General features: G+C 47.5%; 1 protein-coding gene across 1 annotated transcript in view; it reads right to left on the bottom strand.

Moving 5' to 3' along the window:
* DHX37 (DEAH-box helicase 37) overlaps positions 1-17,618 on the bottom strand; it is a 31,322-nt gene extending 13,704 nt beyond the window's left edge. Inside the window, exons 1-11 of the mRNA XM_051972620.1 lie at positions 17,413-17,618; positions 15,624-15,793; positions 14,602-14,714; positions 13,803-14,115; positions 9,334-9,482; positions 5,872-5,961; positions 5,427-5,523; positions 3,592-3,705; positions 1,308-1,409; positions 688-802; positions 130-225 (exon numbers count right to left, since the gene is read on the bottom strand). Coding sequence (XP_051828580.1) covers positions 130-225; positions 688-802; positions 1,308-1,409; positions 3,592-3,705; positions 5,427-5,523; positions 5,872-5,961; positions 9,334-9,482; positions 13,803-14,115; positions 14,602-14,714; positions 15,624-15,793; positions 17,413-17,521 — 1,468 coding nt within the window. The 5' untranslated portion in view covers positions 17,522-17,618. The remainder of the gene's footprint in view (positions 1-129; positions 226-687; positions 803-1,307; positions 1,410-3,591; positions 3,706-5,426; positions 5,524-5,871; positions 5,962-9,333; positions 9,483-13,802; positions 14,116-14,601; positions 14,715-15,623; positions 15,794-17,412) is intronic.

Below are 17,618 nucleotides of genomic sequence, written 5' to 3'. Positions count from 1 at the left end.
GCCCAGCCTTGCCCGTGGTGCCCCCAGATTCTCTGGGAACAAATACCAGCCCACTCTGATGCCCGGTGGGCATCTCCCCTGCCACCCTTTGGCCCGCTCAGTGAGCCCGGGTCCCAGTGACTGACGTACCCCTGGCGCTGCCTCTGTAGCACGGGAAGGCTTTCCGGAGTCTTCGGCAGAGCGAGTGCACTTCAGCCTGCCCCGTCAGGAACACCAAAATGCCTCCTGCGGGAGAGAGGACCCAGAGCTGGCCACCTCAAAGGCCTACGGCCACAAGCCATGAGCCAGCCAGTGCCAGGGCCCAGATGCCGACGCCCCGGGAGAGGCTCTGGGCTTCCCAGGGCACGCTCAGACTGGCATGTGGGGGGTGGGGGTGGGGGAGGGACAGCTCGTGTCCCAGAAGCCTCACATGGAAGAGGACAGCAGTGGGAGCCGGGAGGCCAGGGGCCGGCCCAAAAGCAGAGGGCTTCTGGGAGGGAATCTAGCTCTGAGGTTCTGGGAAACCATCAGACACAGGACGCAGAGTGTCTGCCCTCGCCCCCATGCCACAGAAAAGTGAGGGCAGGGGAAGGCATTTTGTGCTTGCTTGAGGGAGCCGAAAGTGAGAGATCTGCCTGTGGCCACACGGCGACTCGGGGACAAGAGCAGCCTTTGGGGCCCGGCCGAAGCCCCGGCCGCCTGCCTCACCTGGAGGTAACATTCGGTGAATCTTACAGACTTTCCGGAAGCATTCACCGCTGTAGTCTTGGAGCGGGGTCCTCTTGTTAAAGTGGACGGTCACAGGGAACTGCCTGGCGTCCACCTGGTGGCAAGACCCAGCAGGCACCCTGAGGCCCAGACCGACACAGCCTCACTGATCTCCCACTGTCCCAAAGAACAAGGAGGAAGCCAGGAAGTGCCCCCGCCCCTCGTTGGGGATCCTTGTGCAGGAACGGGGCAGAGCAGGGGAGCTCCGAGGTCCCTGCCCTGCCCAAGACAATAACTGGCTTCTCTGGCCTTTCAGGAAAGGTCACAGGAACACAGATTTATGAGCTGAAAGAACCTTAGTCACCAAGGTAAACTTTACGGATTGGAGAAATCCACTTTATCCCCACCCACTTTACAGATGGAGAAACTGAGCTCTGGAGAGATTAGCGAGCCATACCCCTAAATTCCAAGTCCCAGCAGTGATCAAGTGCAAACAAGCCCCCATTTTCCCCGGATGTCAGATGGAATGCTTCCGGGGGATTCCAGCCCGGGGCCCTGCCCTGCTTCCCTCCCCCAGAACGGGGCTTGCCATGAGTGGTGACCCACGGGGAGGGGGTTACCTTTACAACGGGGGGAGACACGGAGAAGAGCCGGGTGTTCTGGGTGAAGTCCTCCACGCGCAGTGTGGCGGACATGATGAGCAGTTTCAGGGGCTGCTGCTTCTGCAGAGACACCGATCGGCCGCAGTCATGCGGGGGCCCGCAGCTGGGTGAGGGGGGCCTGGGCAGGCTTTGGGAGGCTGGGACATGCAACCCAGCAAATGCTTACAGGGCCCGGGGAAGGCAAGTGATTTCGCTGCTGGGAGGAACTCCTAGACAAACAAACTCTGCCAAGGAGGGGCAGCATTCCCTCCGCAATGTCCAGCCTAAGGAAGCGCAGAAACTGGAATAACTTCCCCAGAATCACACAGCCAGCGTGGGCCGGGGGCAAGGCTGGACCCGGAACAGCCCACCAAGGGGGTGAGCTGTGTTCCAACTACTGCCAGACACATTCTAGGCACGTGGCCGCCATATTCCTCAGCCCTTCCCTTCCCAACCCTGCTGTCCTGTTCTGGAAGCAATAGCAAAGGGTGCCCCGAGACTTCCCAGATGGAAAGACCCCCTCTCTCCATGGCAGCTACCACATCCCTCTGGGATTCTCTGCACTGCCACTGCCCACCTTCCACTAACCACCAAGTCAGGAAGGATAATAAGAGCCCAGAAGGCCCCATGCAGGGCTCTGTCCATAGGGGACCCGTGAGAAAGGCAGGTTAAAACCAACAGATGCAAAGTGAGGAGTCAGAGAAAGCAGAGGCACCTTTGAGAGAACGTTTACACCAGAAGATGCTGGCTGAGAAAAGGTTGCTCAGCACTTTCCCAACTCTTCCTCCTGATTTCTGTTTATCCACAGATACTCTAATACAATCTGCTATTTTGTTACCCAAACTTTACAGTAAATTGAATTCTGCCTCAACCACAAAGAGGTTAGGGATTTACTAGAAATAGAAATAAATGCAGAGGTAGGCAGAAAGCCCAACTTTTGCCTAAATGTTTAAAAACAAACGAACAACTTTCCTAAGTAGGAGCTCAATGATTTTGACTGAACTCAGAACTTCTTTTTAAAATCCGAAATAAACTCCTTAAGCCTGAAGAGGAGGGAAAGGTTTAGAGGCCATTGCTGTTACGCTTTATACTTAAAACAAACTCATTGCAGGAGTGTTATATAATACATTGTACTTTTTAGATAATAAGCACTTTTTGTTGCCTAGATTGCTTAAAAATTTAAATAATTTAAATTTTACAAATAATTTTAAAAATTATTATAAATAAAATTTAAAAAATAAAAATGTAAATAAAAAAATAAAATTAAAAATTTTAAAATAAAAGAAAAAATATATAGAGAGAAAGCAGAGCAACTAATACCCAGCCTGGGGACAGTGCCTGAGGAATATGTCAATGTGTTTTCCAGGTGTGGATAAGTCATCATCACAAGAAAACAGGGAGAGGTTGCCTTCCCCTCCCCGCCTTAAAGTCAAGTGTACAGTTCACAGTGCATGGATTTGGGGTGGGGGGGCGGGGCTGTCTGCTATTTTCTCTATTTGTACATTTTCCATTGAGGACTACTAGGTTGTTAATAAAGAGAGATCTTCACTGAAATGCTTCCATCTTTAGGAAAAGAATGCCACAAACAGTGCCAGGCGGGTCTGTTTAAACTGTTTTTTTTTTTGTTACAAAGAAAGGTTTGAATGGGAGAAGGGGGCAGCAGGAGGAGAGACGTGGCACTAGCTAGTGACTACTGGGAAAGAACAAAAGCAGCATCACCCCTTAAGAACTGTGGTGGATGCAGCAGCCCTGGCGCTAATTCTGCTTCTGGAGCCAGAAAGGCAGCCCAGCCTAATAAACAGGGCTCGGATCCTGCCTCAGACACCAGGCCAATCATATAGATCCCTGGGCTTCAGTCTCCTAGGGAACAGAGGCTTTCCCGCTCCAAATGGAAGGTGCTCTGGCCTGTGACTGAAGGCAAGTGATGTGCTCAGGGTCACGCCGCAGTCTAGGAACAGGAGACCTACTCTCTCGATCACTAGGCTGGGCTGCTTATCAAAGACAGTACCAACCCAAAACCAGCCAGGCTGCCCTGAGGATAGGCTGGGGGAGCTCCGAAGCGCCCTCAGAGCGTCAGCCACAATCACTGGTCCTCGGGGCAGGAGGGACGCCCTCGGACCACCAGCTATCGTCACCGGTCCTTATGTTAGGAAGGACGCCCTTGGACCAGCCGCGGTCACTGTCCCCGGGGCAGGAGGGACGCCCTCAGAGGCCCCGGGAGAGCCCAGCACCTTCTCCTCCCCACCCTGCCCAGTGCTCCTACCTTTGCCCGGAGAGCCACGATCCGAGACAAGAGACCAATCAGAATGTCCGTGTAGACACTTCTCTCGTGGGCTTCATCGATGATGACCACTTGGTACTTTGAGAGCAAGAAATCCTAGAGAAGAAACAAGAGGGAAGATCCCAGAGAGCATTAGACAAGTGGGCAGGGAGGCCCTCCTCCAGCAGCTGCAGGCCATCATGCCATGATTGGCTGATCACCAATCAATCATCAAGCGCTTACTAAATGGCCACTGATAGGTCAGGCTGGAGGCAGGGGTCAGTAGAGGATTAATTGCTAGCCCTAGAGTCAGAAAACCTGAGTTCAAATTCAGCCTCAGCTAGCTGGAGGACCCTGGGCAAGTCACCTGACCTACTGGCCTCAATCCACCGGAGAAGGAAATAGCCAGGAGACAACATGGACGGAGGGCTACGAAGAAGTGAGTGAGTGAATGACTGAGCAAGTGTGCCCAGCACCGCGTGTGGGGTGAGTTGGCAGCACGTTTAAGCTTTCACCAGTTTATCCAAGCTATAAAAGGATGATAAAGATGTATGGAAAAACCTTCATTTTGATAATAAATGTTTGAAATGAAAACAGCCCCTTCTCAAAGGGGAATCTGTGTATGTTCTGCCCCGGTTCAGATCCCACGTCCAACCACAGCTGGGTGACCCTGGCAAGGAGGCTCCGTTTCTTCCTCCATGAAACCAGGAGATTAGACAACAAGGCCCGGTCCCTTCCCATGATTCTATGACTATGTGTGGAGCAGGAAGGATCCTTCTCATTTTGCCCAGAGAAAAATGTCAGAAAAAGCCTGGTACTGACATCCTTCGAGCAGGTGGGGTCTGGAGAAGGGGCCCAAACTCAGGCCTCTAGGCCGGTCACTTTGCTTCTGAAATCCATCCATTTTTCCACTGGGGTGACATGCCCACAGGGCAAAGCCCAGGCCCCCTGCTCTGCCAAGGACACAGTTTTGACAGTTGTCTCAGGAGGACTGAGAGGCGGTCTGCCTCCCCCGAGCCCTGCACCCAACAGTAACATTTAGAAATAACACTGTTTTCATGGGCGCTTCGATATTGCCCTGAAGTTTGTGAAGTGCTTTATATCTGGTGCCTCAGCTGAGCGTCTCATGCATGGCAGGTCAGAGCCGTGGGCAGTGTCCGTTCTCCAGGTAAGGAAGGTGACGTGATGTGCACAGCACCACACGGTGAGGGCTGGAGGTGGGGTCTGAAACCCTGTGGAATGCCCCAGGGGCCAGATTAAGGGCAGGATGAAGAACAGGGAAGGACCAGAGGTCTGGATAGGATGGCAGGCCACGCCTTTGCGACAATGGCAAGAGGTCCATGCCCCAGAACGGCAGAGGCACGTACATCTTCGTGCCTCCAGACCCGGTCTGGGCTCCAGAGCCCAGGAGCAATCCCACATCCAAGGAGTCTGTGGCCATACAACCATGGCAGAAGGTACTAGTCACTTAGGGTCCCACTCCACCTAAAGGGAAAGGAGGAACGCCTTCTTATTGAAACAAAGAATTCCCGTGGGCAGCAACCAAGAGCCACCTTTTTGGCTACAGTACCCATGCCCCCCTAAGCAATTCCTCCTCCCCATACAGCTCTCTCCTTAGAACTTCAAAATTCAAGTCAACAAGAGTCTATTAAATACCTGATGTTTGCTAAGCACTTTTACACCAGCAGTTAAAGACAAAAAAAAAAAAAAAAAAAAAAAAAAAAAAAAAAAAAATCCCTGCTCTCCTGAAGCTTCTATTCTACACGGAAGAGACAACGGGCACTGCAGAAGTGGGGATCAGACCCGTCATGAGACGGAATGGAAAGCAAGCGGCCTACCTTCTGGATCTCCCGGAGCAGGACGCCATCCGTCATGAACTTGATTTTGGTGTCCTCTGTCACATTCCCTTCATAACGGATCTGGTAGGAAACCACTCTGTGCAGGAAACACTCGTCCTTACTAATCAGTAGCTCCCATGGGGCCATCGTGCTTCGCGGAGATCAGGGGGAAAGTGTCCCCTGAGCCCCTGGGACTCCAAGCCAGCCTGGACAACTGGACAGCCCAGGAGGCAGCTCAGCTCCCTCAACAACCCCCTCACAAGCGCAGCTTCTTTTCTCAAGTTTATGTTGCTTTGTCACTTCCTCTAGCTTCAGATGTGCCCATCCCATGTCCCCCCAAAAAGGCCATCCCCCTGTTGAGGGGTCCCTCCCCTTAGGTCTAAGGCAGGAAACAATTAGAGCTGCCCTCCTTATGGCCCTCCTCTGGTAGAGCTTTTCCTCTCACCTCTGGGAAAGGTTCATCTCCTTGGCCACGCGCTGGCTCATGGCCACAGCAGCCACTCGGCGAGGCTCGGTAATCCCGATGAGGCCATTGCTGCTCAGCGAAAGGAGAGAATCAGTTTTAGGCTGGTATCCCACAAATGAGACACCACATAGCCTCTCCATCATCCACACGTGGCACGTGTGGCAAACAAAAGAGGGGGGAGCAGAAGGAGGGCTTTCCTTGCCTCCCAGTCAATCAAGAAACAAGCATTTATTAAGTGCCAACTATATCCCAGGCCCTGGAGAAACAAAAATGACACAGTCCCTATCCTCAAAAAGCTTATATTCTGGTAGGGGAGTCAGTAGCAATCCCCTCCCCAGACTGGAAACCTAGTTTATCATTAGTCCAAATGAGCAAGACAGAATTAGGAGATAAATGGATGCGTTAAGGGTCGACATACTCTACAATCTAAAAAGTTATGCACAGATGAGCTAGGATTTGTCCTCTTTCATTACAGCAGATAACCTAGAGGAGATTTTATGAAACAGCCATGACCTAAAGGATCCAGTGGGAAAAAGGAAAACAAAATATTGCTCCATTTGATTCATTTCAAGATGTAATTATTAAGTGCCTATGGCATGTCAAGCCCTGAGCTAAGTACAAGGATTCAAAGGCAAAAATAAAACATCTTGCCCTCAAGAAGCTTATGTTCTGCTGGAAGACAGAATTCCATGATGAGTAGATTGAAAGCAAATTATAATACACTGCGTGTATGGAAATCAGGGGCCTGTTTCTATCTCAAAAGCAAATGGCCTTGTTCCTCAGTTAGATGTGCAGATCATCAGAAAAGGATATTACAATCAAGCACCAATTTAGCACCGTGAGCAAATAAGCATGAAATTCTGGTTGGACGTTAATCAACAAAATGTTTCTGTAAAAAGGAATTTCCAGAAACCTCTTGTACCCAAGCACCTCTCACTGCCCCAAAGAAGGATTTAGAAGAAGGCAAGCAAGATAATTATATAAATATGCATAATATATTGGATTTAACATATATTTTAAATGTTTAACGTATATTGGATTATTTGCCCTCTAGAGGAGGGGGTGGGAGGAAGGGGGAGAAATTTGGAACACAAGGCTTTGCAAGGCTCAGTGTTGAAAAATTACCCATGCATATGTTTTGTAAAGTAAAAAATTAATTAATTAATTTTTTAAAAATTAGAAGGCAAGTTTCTTGAGGTCAGGGACTATTTCCATATGGCTTTTGTAGCCCTAGAGTCCCCTGAGGAGCCTCCTAACTAGATAGTTAATAAATATTCACTGCATGGATTAGAACATAAACAAGCTTGTCTGCTGGGCAGACAGCTGGGGCATACAAATGCCAATACATCTCAAGGAGCTATCACATAGAATCATATATTTAGAACGCATCATCTATATAAATCATGTATTTATATACATGATTATATATGCTATATACATTATAATATAAGTCATGTATTTCTATTAAATGCCAACATAGCTTGAGGAGCCTACATAGGACCATATATTTAGGGCACATCATATATTATATGTTGACATATATAAATCATGTATCTCTACTAAGGAGCCTTAGAGATCACTAAATCCAGTCCCCTTTTCCAAGATGAGAATAAGGAGGCCCAGAAACGTGAGCTGATGCCCAAGTTCACACAGGTAATAAGTGACAGAGCCAGAATTCAAATGTGGGATGTGTAATTTGAGATGCAGCATCCTTTCCACCACATCATGCTATGGCTGGCCTTAAGCAGCTACAATTTATTTTGGGGTCCAGCTGAGACTCACGAGGCAACTGACTTTCTAAATGCAGGAAGGGACGTGGCTTCTGTCAAGGCCCTCACCACTCGGCTCCAGCCAGTTTTGCCTGCCTGGATGTTGTTCACGCTGCCCCTCAGAAGCCTTCCTTCAGACTCACCTTAGGGGACAACTCCTCTGGGAAGCCTCCACCCAACCCCAACCAGATAAGTAACTCCACATGCATTTGCGAAAGTTGAAATCTGGGTCTCAATGTGCCCAAATTCATGTGGATTTACTAATCTGGTCAATTGTTCTAGATTCCCCATAGAAAGCAACCTCTCTGAGGGCAGGGCCCATTTCCTTTTTGTCTCTGTATCTCCAGCACCTAGAACCACTGCTCTACAGGTGCTCTGTACATAGCATACACTTATTAAGTACTTGTTCTATTGACCAAGTTTTGGCTCCAAAGGAATATGAGAAAATACTTGCTCTCTTTCTTTGCAGAAATGAGGGATCATGGAACGCTGCATTGGTTGCTATATCATTTCAGTTCTGCAAAACTATTTTTTTTTCCCCTTTTAAAAAGAACCATGATCATAAGGGATGATAAGGTGCTCTGGAAGGGAGAGGGGAGAGGAATATGAAGGGAAATGAAGGGGATGTGAAAACAGAGAAGAACAAGAAAAAGTTATTCTAAAGCCAAATGTTTCCTTCTTCTATCAGATTCTTTCATTTTGTCTAGCTGTGCTACAATGACAACATTCATTTATGAACCTCTTTCTGTGCTAAGTGATAGAGATACAAAGCTCCTTTTCCAATGGAAGTTCCAGCCGCCCCTTATTAGGCAGCAGTTCAAAACTGGCTGAGGCACTGGAGGTGCCACTATGCAAAGAGAAGACTCAAGTTCAAATCCAGCCTTAGTCACTTACTAGTTGGGTAACCCTGGGAAACTTGCTTCTGCCTGCCTCAGTTTACCCATCCTTAAAATAGAGGTGATAATAACTGCACCAATCTCCCATCCCTGGGAGGATCAAGAGATAATAATTGCATAATTATCTCCCCTTCCCCCAATATGACACTATTTCTGAGCTGGGCACAAATTCTGTCAGTTATGACAATTTTGCTTCATGAGCCCTCTCTGCCTAGACACAGGTTATCCTAACCCTTCCATAGCTCAGCAAGAGGAATTCAGGGCCTTGGGTGACCAGAGGCATCATCCCTGGGAGGTCCCCTGTGGAAATGAGTTCTAGGTATTTGGCTAGGCGACCATGAGACCCGAATGGAGGGCTAGCTCTGTGTTCTAAGTCTTTCTAATGGGTATGCCCTACCAGAGCCAAGCAGCTACCGACCCAGCCCTTGAGAACTTGGTGCCCTCCATGCCAGGGGGAAGCAGGGGAAGATGGTGCCAGGTGTGGATGCTGAGGCTGCCCAGATCCAGCTTCTCTGGAGTGGGCATCAAGCAGGCACTACATGCCATGGTTCCCTCTGCTCTACTCCTTAAGCTTTACCCACTAATTTGTCCCTAAGAAAGACCCAGAAAGTTGGGATCTACGAGTCCCATCCAGGAGCAAATCCTCTTTGTGAGAATATGTCTACAATGAAAGAAAGACTTCCAAGAGAGAATCTGGCTCTGGGAAAAGCTTCTAAGGGTCATGTCCACGAGAAGCTGGGGGTAGGGATTCCCTGTGAGTGTTCTTTGGCAAGTACCTGCTATACCCAGCTTCATACAGAAACTGGGGCACCTGGGTGGTCTTCCCGCTCCCTGTCTCCCCACATATGATGACAGTGGGATTCTCTGCAACAGCCTCCATGATCACTTGCTCTTCTGAAAGAATAGGGAGCTTGAGCCGGGCTTCCTGTCAAAGAAACAATAGTATCACAATCTCGAGACTTTCAGGCCTTGAAAAGCACCAATATGAAGGCGAAGAGTTCTCAAAGGCTGCTAAGTCTGTCCCCCTCAACACCCCCACTCCCCACTCTCAAGATGAGGAAACCAAGAAGACACATAAGGATTATATATTTACACCAGGGAGTACTCTAGAAGCCAATGGGTCAACCCCCTTATTTGATAGATAAGGAAACTGGGTTCTTTTCTCTTTTCTTTGATCTCTTTGGGGTAGAATCATAGCAAGGGTATTGCTAGGTCAAAGGGTATATGCAGTTTCATAGCTCTGTGGCCATAGTTCCAAATTGTTCTCCAGAATGGTTAGACCATTGTCATTTAGATAAATGAGAAAGTAAGATCTATTTTGAAAAAAATGTTATTTTCCAGAATATCACAATTTCCCCTCTTCAAAATGAAGTAAGACAATTTGCCCCCCATTCTAGGAATCCCAGAACATAGGCCTTGGTGTTTTTATTACTGGTTGTCTCAGTGACTAGTTAGTGAGAATAATAGAATTTCAGAATTGGAAGGCACTCAGGCATCCATCTAATTCAAATTCAACCTATTCCAGGTAAATGATTTAGACAAAAAAGGGTGAGATCATAAATTAGGGCAGCAGGAACAAATATTCCTGTGAGATTTATGGATAAGAGAAGAGTTTAAGTCTCTTATTTGAGACTGAAAAGATCATGTGAAGCAAAATGGATAATTTTGATCATATGAAATTAAAAAAAGTTTTGTACAAACAAAACAATGCAGCTGAAATCAGAAGGAAAGTAGGAAACCAGGGAAAATCTTTTTAAAAGAAAGTTTCAGAGTCAAATTTATAAAAATAAGAGCCATTCTCCAGTGGATAAATGATCAAAGGATATGAACAGGCAGTTTTCTGAAGAAAAAAATAGCAAAGCTATCAATAGTTAACATTTAAAAATGCTCTAAATTACTACTAATTAGAAAAACATAAATTAAAACAACTCTGAGATACTATCTCACAGCTATCAGGCTAATATGACAGAAAGGAAAAATGATAAATGTAGAGGGGACATAGATAAATAGGGAAACTAATGGATTATTGATGGAGCTGTGAAATGGTCTGACCATTCTGGAGAACTATTTGGAACGATATCCACAAGGGTATAAAACTGCACATACCCTTTGATCTAGCAATAGCCCTGCTATGGTTCTACTCCCAAAGAGATCAAAGAAAAGGGAAAGGAACCTATATGAAGGAAAAAATATACTTATAGCAGCTATAAATGGTGGGAGGGAAATTAGAAATTAAGGAGACGTTTGTCAAGTAAGGAATGGCTGAACAAGTTGTTCTATGATTGGGATGGAATACTATGGTGCTATAAAGAATGAGGGGGATGGCATCAGAAAGACCTGAGAAGACTTACTTGAACTGATACAATATGAAGTGATACAACATGAAGATCATTGTATAGAGTAATAGCAACATTGTAAAGATGATCAATTGTGAAAACACTTAATTACTCTGATCAAGACAATGAGCAGGACAAGTCCAAAGAAATAATGGAAAATATTCAGAACTGCTAAAGTCTGAGGGCAGACTGAAGAATATTTTTTTCATCATCTTTATCTTTCTTTCTTTCTTTCTTTTTTTTGGCAACATGACTAATATGGAAATGTTTTGCATGACTTCACATATATAATTGATATCATATTGACTCCTTTTCAATGAGTCAGGGAAGAGTAGGAGGGAGGAAAGGAGAGAATTTGAAACTCATAATTTAAAAAAAATGAATGCCTAAAAATTTTTTTTAATATTACTGGCAAATATTTAACAGAACAAAAAAATTTTAAATGTCATATTGCCTCCTTTCCTGATGAGTCAGGAAGGGGTAGGAGGGAGAGAAGGAGAGAATCTGGAGTACATAATTTTTTAAAATGATATTAAAAATTTTTTAAATGCAATTGGCAAATATTTAACAAAATAAAACTTTTTAAAAAGAAAGTTAAAAAAAAATTTTCAACCCAATCCTCTATAACACATTCATCGTGGGCATCCCCATAAAATTGTGTCTCACTAGATTGTATGGGTACATTGATTAAGAGGAGCCATCATCAACAAGTAAGGTTCAAAGGGAAAAAGAACAGGAGTGATATTGTGAATGCAAGTGAGACTGGGACCAAGAATGAGAGAGAAAAAGAGAAAGGGACAGAGAGCAGGACCAAGAAAGAGACGAGGACAAGAAGCGACAGCTATTTTGAGAAGCCCAAAGTAGGTGAGGAGCCCACTGACATTGAGAATTTGCCAAGAAGTTGGTAAAAACCATCAATGAAAAGATGGCTATGCTAGTTGGGAAAGTGAGGAACGACTAAAGAAACTGGAAGATTTCTTTGGCATGTCCAACAGATATGCTGACTTTTACCCAGTCACAATGGAGAGATAGTGATGAGGAAATAAATTAAAGCAAAATGGCCAAGGTAACAAGAAGGGACCTTATCAAAGGGACTCTGATACCTAGGAAGAGTACAGCAAGTGTGTGACCACAAAGACTCTTTGCCTAAAGCTACGTTCCCCTATAGCATCAAGACGTGAGAAGGCTGGAAATGCAGACCCTTCAAAAAAACAAATGACAAGGCAGAGCCTGACTGACAAGTGGGAGAAGACCAGTGTAAATATGGAGAAAAGAAAAAGGGAAGCTGATGGGCTGAGGTCAAAAGATCAAAATATTAGTCCAGCACTCTGATTCCTAGAGGTCATTTAACTGTTTATTTCTCAGCTTTCTTTCTCTTCCCTTGCTTTCCTTACAGAGGCTGCGGGCTTTTTGCACCATTTTGATTGCTAAAACCCATGATAACTAATAAAAATAAAAGGAAAAAAGGAGACCTAGTTCCTTGGAGGTGATGGTCTATTTTCACTTTCCACAGTCAGACTGCATTGAGGGAAGTGTGTTTGTTCAGTTCTGGGCACTTCATTTCATCAAAAACACTTCTGAGGGTCCCAATGAGGGCAGCTATTATGGCAAAGCTGGCCAAGTATAGGCCACGTAAGATATGAAGGTGCTGGGGATGTTAATAAGGAGAGAAGCAGTCAGCTTTTTTCAACCGTCTCAAGACAGTTTGGTCTTGCTCTTCCCCCATTGAATATCTCCAATTTACTGTATGTGTTTGTATGTTGCTGCTGTTAATGGTCTCCCCCGTTAGACTGCAATCTCACTGAGGGTAAGGACCGTCTTCTCGCCTTTCTTTGTATTTCCAGGGCTCACCATAATGCCTGATGTGTAACAATGTTTAATAAGGGTTGGCTGACTCCTATTTGGCCCCAGAAGTAAGTACGAAGAGCGACAATGAAGGCTGAAAAAGGTAGAATTATACTTGATGGAAAGAAAAACTTAACAACTGGAGCTAGCCCAAAGTGGATGGACTGTCTCAAGAGCTACTGGGTTCCTTCTCCCACTTACTGGATATGGGTAAGTAGAGATACTTTTCAAGGGAAGGGCTGGACCAGGCCCCTTCTATATTTGAAATTGTGAGGTGCTAGGATCCTGCTCTGACAGTCTGAATAGATCACCTCATCTCTGAGCCTCCTGCCTTGGAGGGATAATAAAATACAGGGATAGCCACACCATAGGATAACATTTGAAGGCTGCAATGAGATGGTCCGTGTAAGGACTTTATGTGCTCTTGAGTGCCAGATGACAATGTTATTACTAGTTTTTGTGAGCATTATTCTCCTTGGCAGTTCACTCCCTAGAAAAGATGCTATTCCTTCAGCACAAATACAGAGTCTCCCAAGTTATACCAAGGAACCCTCCCATGGAATTCTTGTGGATTCTGGGGAACTGATGAAACAGAGGATTCATGGAAGAATCCAGATGTGGCCACGGAAGACAGCCTAACTCCCCCTTTGCTTTCTGGTTTTTAGACAGTGAGATGCAGCTCTCCCTTCTCCAGAAAGCCCGAGCTCTGCCTACTCTCCATCTGATTCCCACCCAATCTGGTCAGCAGTACTTATAAAGGACCTACCCGCGGGCCTTCAATAAGCCCGTCAGGCAACTAGAGGCCCAGTGGAGAGTCAGCTGAACCGGACAATCAACAAGATCTGTATTAACCCCGCTTAGGCGCTGAGCCGCTGATCGGGGCCTCATCTGTACAAGATGAGCAGCCCCTCCTCTGCGGGGCTTCTGAGGAGCAGAAGAGAGCATGATGAGGGGCTTCACAAGCCTCCCAGCATCCCACAAACCAGCACTACTGCCATCGTGGAGACAGCTTACAGACAACGACCTTCCAGGTCTTCCAGAGCCGGAAATGGGCAGAGACTAACCTGGATCTCAGGAGAGCGATCCACTGGGACAAAGGTGGCGGGCTCTGCCGTGGGCTGGCGGGGAGCGGGGGGAGGAGGTGCCGGCAAAGAGGTGGGCTGGCTGCCAGAGGCAGCCTTGGAGTCCTCGACCATGGGCTGGGCGGGCGCCTCCCTGGCCTCTGCCTTCTCCCCCGCCTCTGCAGCCGGGGCTTCCCAGGACTCCTCACTGGAGGACTCGGACTCCTCTTCCGAGGGTAGCCTTCGTCTTTTTCTGTGGGCTCCACGGATGCCACTAATCTTCTCCGGACCCCCAGCGTTGGGCTCTTCCGTCTTACTGAAGGAGCAAGCAGGGACACCAGAGGAATCAAGGGATAGAGCCCAAAAAGAGCCAAATTCAAGCCTGACCTCGGACAATGTCAGCCACAGGGTCAGCATATGGGATGTTCCCCTGTGAGGGGCAGGGGCTCACCCTGCAGCCAGCTGGCCAGGACCACCCCCAAGGCTCCCTTCCTCCTTTTCCCCTTCATATTCACCAACCCCCCGGGGCCAACATACACACACACAGACATAAAATACAGACACAAATAGACATACACACAGACACAACAAACATACACAGACATATATAGACACACTACACACATACACAGACAACATACACACAGACACAACACAGAGACACACACAATCACACACATAGATACAGAGTTGTCCCTTTTAGCATCTGCAAACAAACTCTACAGGTGAGCCAAGGGAGCACTTGAGCTTATCCTGCTTGTGGTAAGCCATCCCTCCCTCCGGAGGCAGCAGGACACCTCACCTTTTGCTGTGGTACATCCGCTCACCAGTCCCTAGTTTGGAGGAGGTAAAGAGAAGCCGCATTTCTGCCTCAGAAGCCTGGACTTCACTCAGTTTCTGCAATAATTCTGCTCGCTGGAAAGAAGAGGGGGGAGAGAAATGAGGGTGACACACATATGATCTTACTGTCCTTCCCCAGCCCTTCAGGTGAGTAGAAAAAAAAAGACAGACTGGGTCAAAACTGAGACGTGGTTAGGGAAATGTTCTAACAGTCTCAATTAACACCCTGTGGGACAAAGCAGGAGAATCTGGGAATGATTCTCCTTCTAGGTGGGCTTGGAAGGTAGCAGTGTGGAAGGGCTCAAGTTGTTTGGGGAGAGATGGATTTTGGCAATCAGGAGCCCCCAGCCCCACAGAGGAAGGGCCTGGGCCACCAGCCACCAGCCCATCCCCAGAGGCAAAGGCAGGCTCTTAAGTCCCATGGACAAAACAATAAATCAGGGTAACCACAGCCAGGACTTGGACAAGAGCTGAGCCCAGAGACAGAGCCTCAGACTCATGGTCACTTGAGAAGCATTTGTTCACTGATTCATTGGATAATTCTTTCATTCATTCATTAATTCATTCACTGAATCATTATTGGATTATTCCATTTATTTTCTTCATCTAAGACTTATTAACCATCTACCAAGGACAGAAACCTCCTGCTAGGTATTGAGGAAATAAAGATGAATAAACCCATCTCATTCTGGTCAAGAAGGTGCTGACATCAAGAACAAGCTTATATCTTTTCCTTCCCTTATAGGAAAAGCTGTTATTCTGTACACCCATGCATCAGGCTGCAGAACACAAACTATAAGAAAACGAGCAGGGTAGTGACACGTCCTAGACCCATTCTATAGGAATGCCACCAAAACGGCCACGGGAGATCACCAACCAGCACTTAACCCACCCTTTGAAGGACCCCCAAAGGCCACAGCAGAAGGGGCCTGGGAGCCCATCTCCCCCAGTCCCTGGAGCAGAGCCAGCCGCCCCCGCTCATACCTGCATCTTTTTTGTCTTTTGCTCCAGCACTTTCTGTAGGAGCTTCTTCTCCTTCTTGGTCAGGGGCTTCTTCTCCTTCTTGGTGGTGGGTACAGCCTTCTTCTTCTTCTCCTTCCGTCCGGGCAGGACGAGTACATTGCTCTCATCCACTCCCTTCAACAGGTCTCTGTCTGGAAGGACACCTGAGCCTGAGTCCTCAAAGCCCAGAGGCCTCGGGGTCAAGCTGGCCGGCGCTGGCCCAGAGCTCAAGCACACCGACAGCAAACATGAATATTGGGAAGGGTTTTATAGGAGAAGAACCAATCATACCGGGAAACCCAAGTTCCTTGCTTTAATGGGGCAACCGAATAGTAGCGAGACCAAGGGAAGGCTAGAGGGAGGCTGACTAGATTTTGGCAAAGCCTCAGACAAAGTAACTCAAACAACTTTTGTGGAAACAAGGAGGGAAGTGGGGTGAGAGATACCGTACAGTTGGGCGGACTCAGCACTGGCTGAACTGCTGGACTTACTCTGGGGCCATTCATGGCTCCCCATCACCTTGGAAAGACACCCACCTGAATCCCACCTCTGAGGCCTACTACCAGCTAGCCTTGGGCCCCTCTAGCTTCAGTCCTGTAAAATGGGAGAGACTGCTTCCTGTTCTAAGCGGAAGGACCCCCAAGGCATGACAAGGTGGGAGAGGACACTGCCTTGTTCCCCTTGGGAAGCTGGATGAAGTCGCATCTCAAGACAGGGAATACACACATTCACGCCACCATTTTTATGACTGAGCGCCTTGGGGAGGTCGGCGGTCTTTTGCTTCTTTTTTGTATAACCCACCACGTGGCACAGGCACATAGTAGGTGCTTAATAATTTTTTGTGGACCTTGGAGATCATCACTGCGCCTTGCTCACTTTTATAACAACGATAATAACAGTGGCACTCAACCTTGAGCCTTAAGGTTTCAAAGCCCTTCAAAACATCTCACCTGATCCTCCCAGTTCTGGGAGGCAGGTGCTATTATTATCCCCATTTTACAAATGGCAAAACTGAGCTAAACAAAGTGTCCAAATAAGGAATCAGGGGTCCTCAAACTTTTTAAATAGGGGGCCAGTTCACTGTCCCTCAGACTGTGGGAGGGCCGGACTATAGTAAAAACAAAAACTTTGTGGGCCTTTAAATAAAGAAACTTCATAGCCCTGGGGGAGGGGGAAAATCATTCTTAGCTGCCGCATCTGGCCCGCGGGCCGTAGTTTGAGGACCCCTGAAACTGGGCTCAAGCCCAGCATTGTATCCACTGCACCACTGACACATACACAAAAGTTCTCTGCATGTATATATAGTTGTTCAGCTGTATGGACTCTTCATGACTCCGCTGGGGTTTTCTTGGCAGAGACACTGCAGTGGCTTGTCACATTTCCTTCTCTAGTCATTTGACAGATGAAAAAACTGAGGCTCAGAGAAGTCACTCAGAAAGCCCAGCTCCTTTGTGCCCATTTTGCATATGAATAATCCAAGGCTTAGAGAAGGCTTGGAGAGCACAGTTCCTTTATGCCCATTTCACAGATGAGTTAACCAAGGCTCGGAGAAGGCACTCAGAAAGCACAGTTCCTTTATGCCCATTTCACAGATGGGTTAACCAAGGCTCGGAGAAGGCACTCAGAAAGCACAGTTCCTTTATGCCCATTTCACTGATGAGTTAACCAAGGCTCGGAGAAGGCACTCCGAGAGCACAGCTCCTTTATGCCCATTTCACAGATGAATAAACGGAGGCTAGCAGAAAAGAAGACACACTCAAAGAGTTCTTACCGTCCAACTCCAGCTGCACCTGGACTTCCGGCCGCGCAGGCTCAGGTCCCGCCGACGGCGGCTGCTGCTGCCGCCCTTTGACGTTGAAGCGCCGGTGCAGCTTCCCCATGGCGCCGGTGCTCTGACCCGCAGCCCCCGCCGCGGCAGCGGCAGCAAAAACCACGGAGATCACGCACGTGCGGCGACTCAGGTCCCCCCAGTGAAAA

Source organism: Antechinus flavipes, chromosome 1, assembly GCF_016432865.1.
Source record: "Antechinus flavipes isolate AdamAnt ecotype Samford, QLD, Australia chromosome 1, AdamAnt_v2, whole genome shotgun sequence".
Lineage (NCBI taxonomy): Eukaryota > Metazoa > Chordata > Mammalia > Dasyuromorphia > Dasyuridae > Antechinus > Antechinus flavipes.
This window is presented reverse-complemented; position numbering and strand designations above follow the sequence as displayed.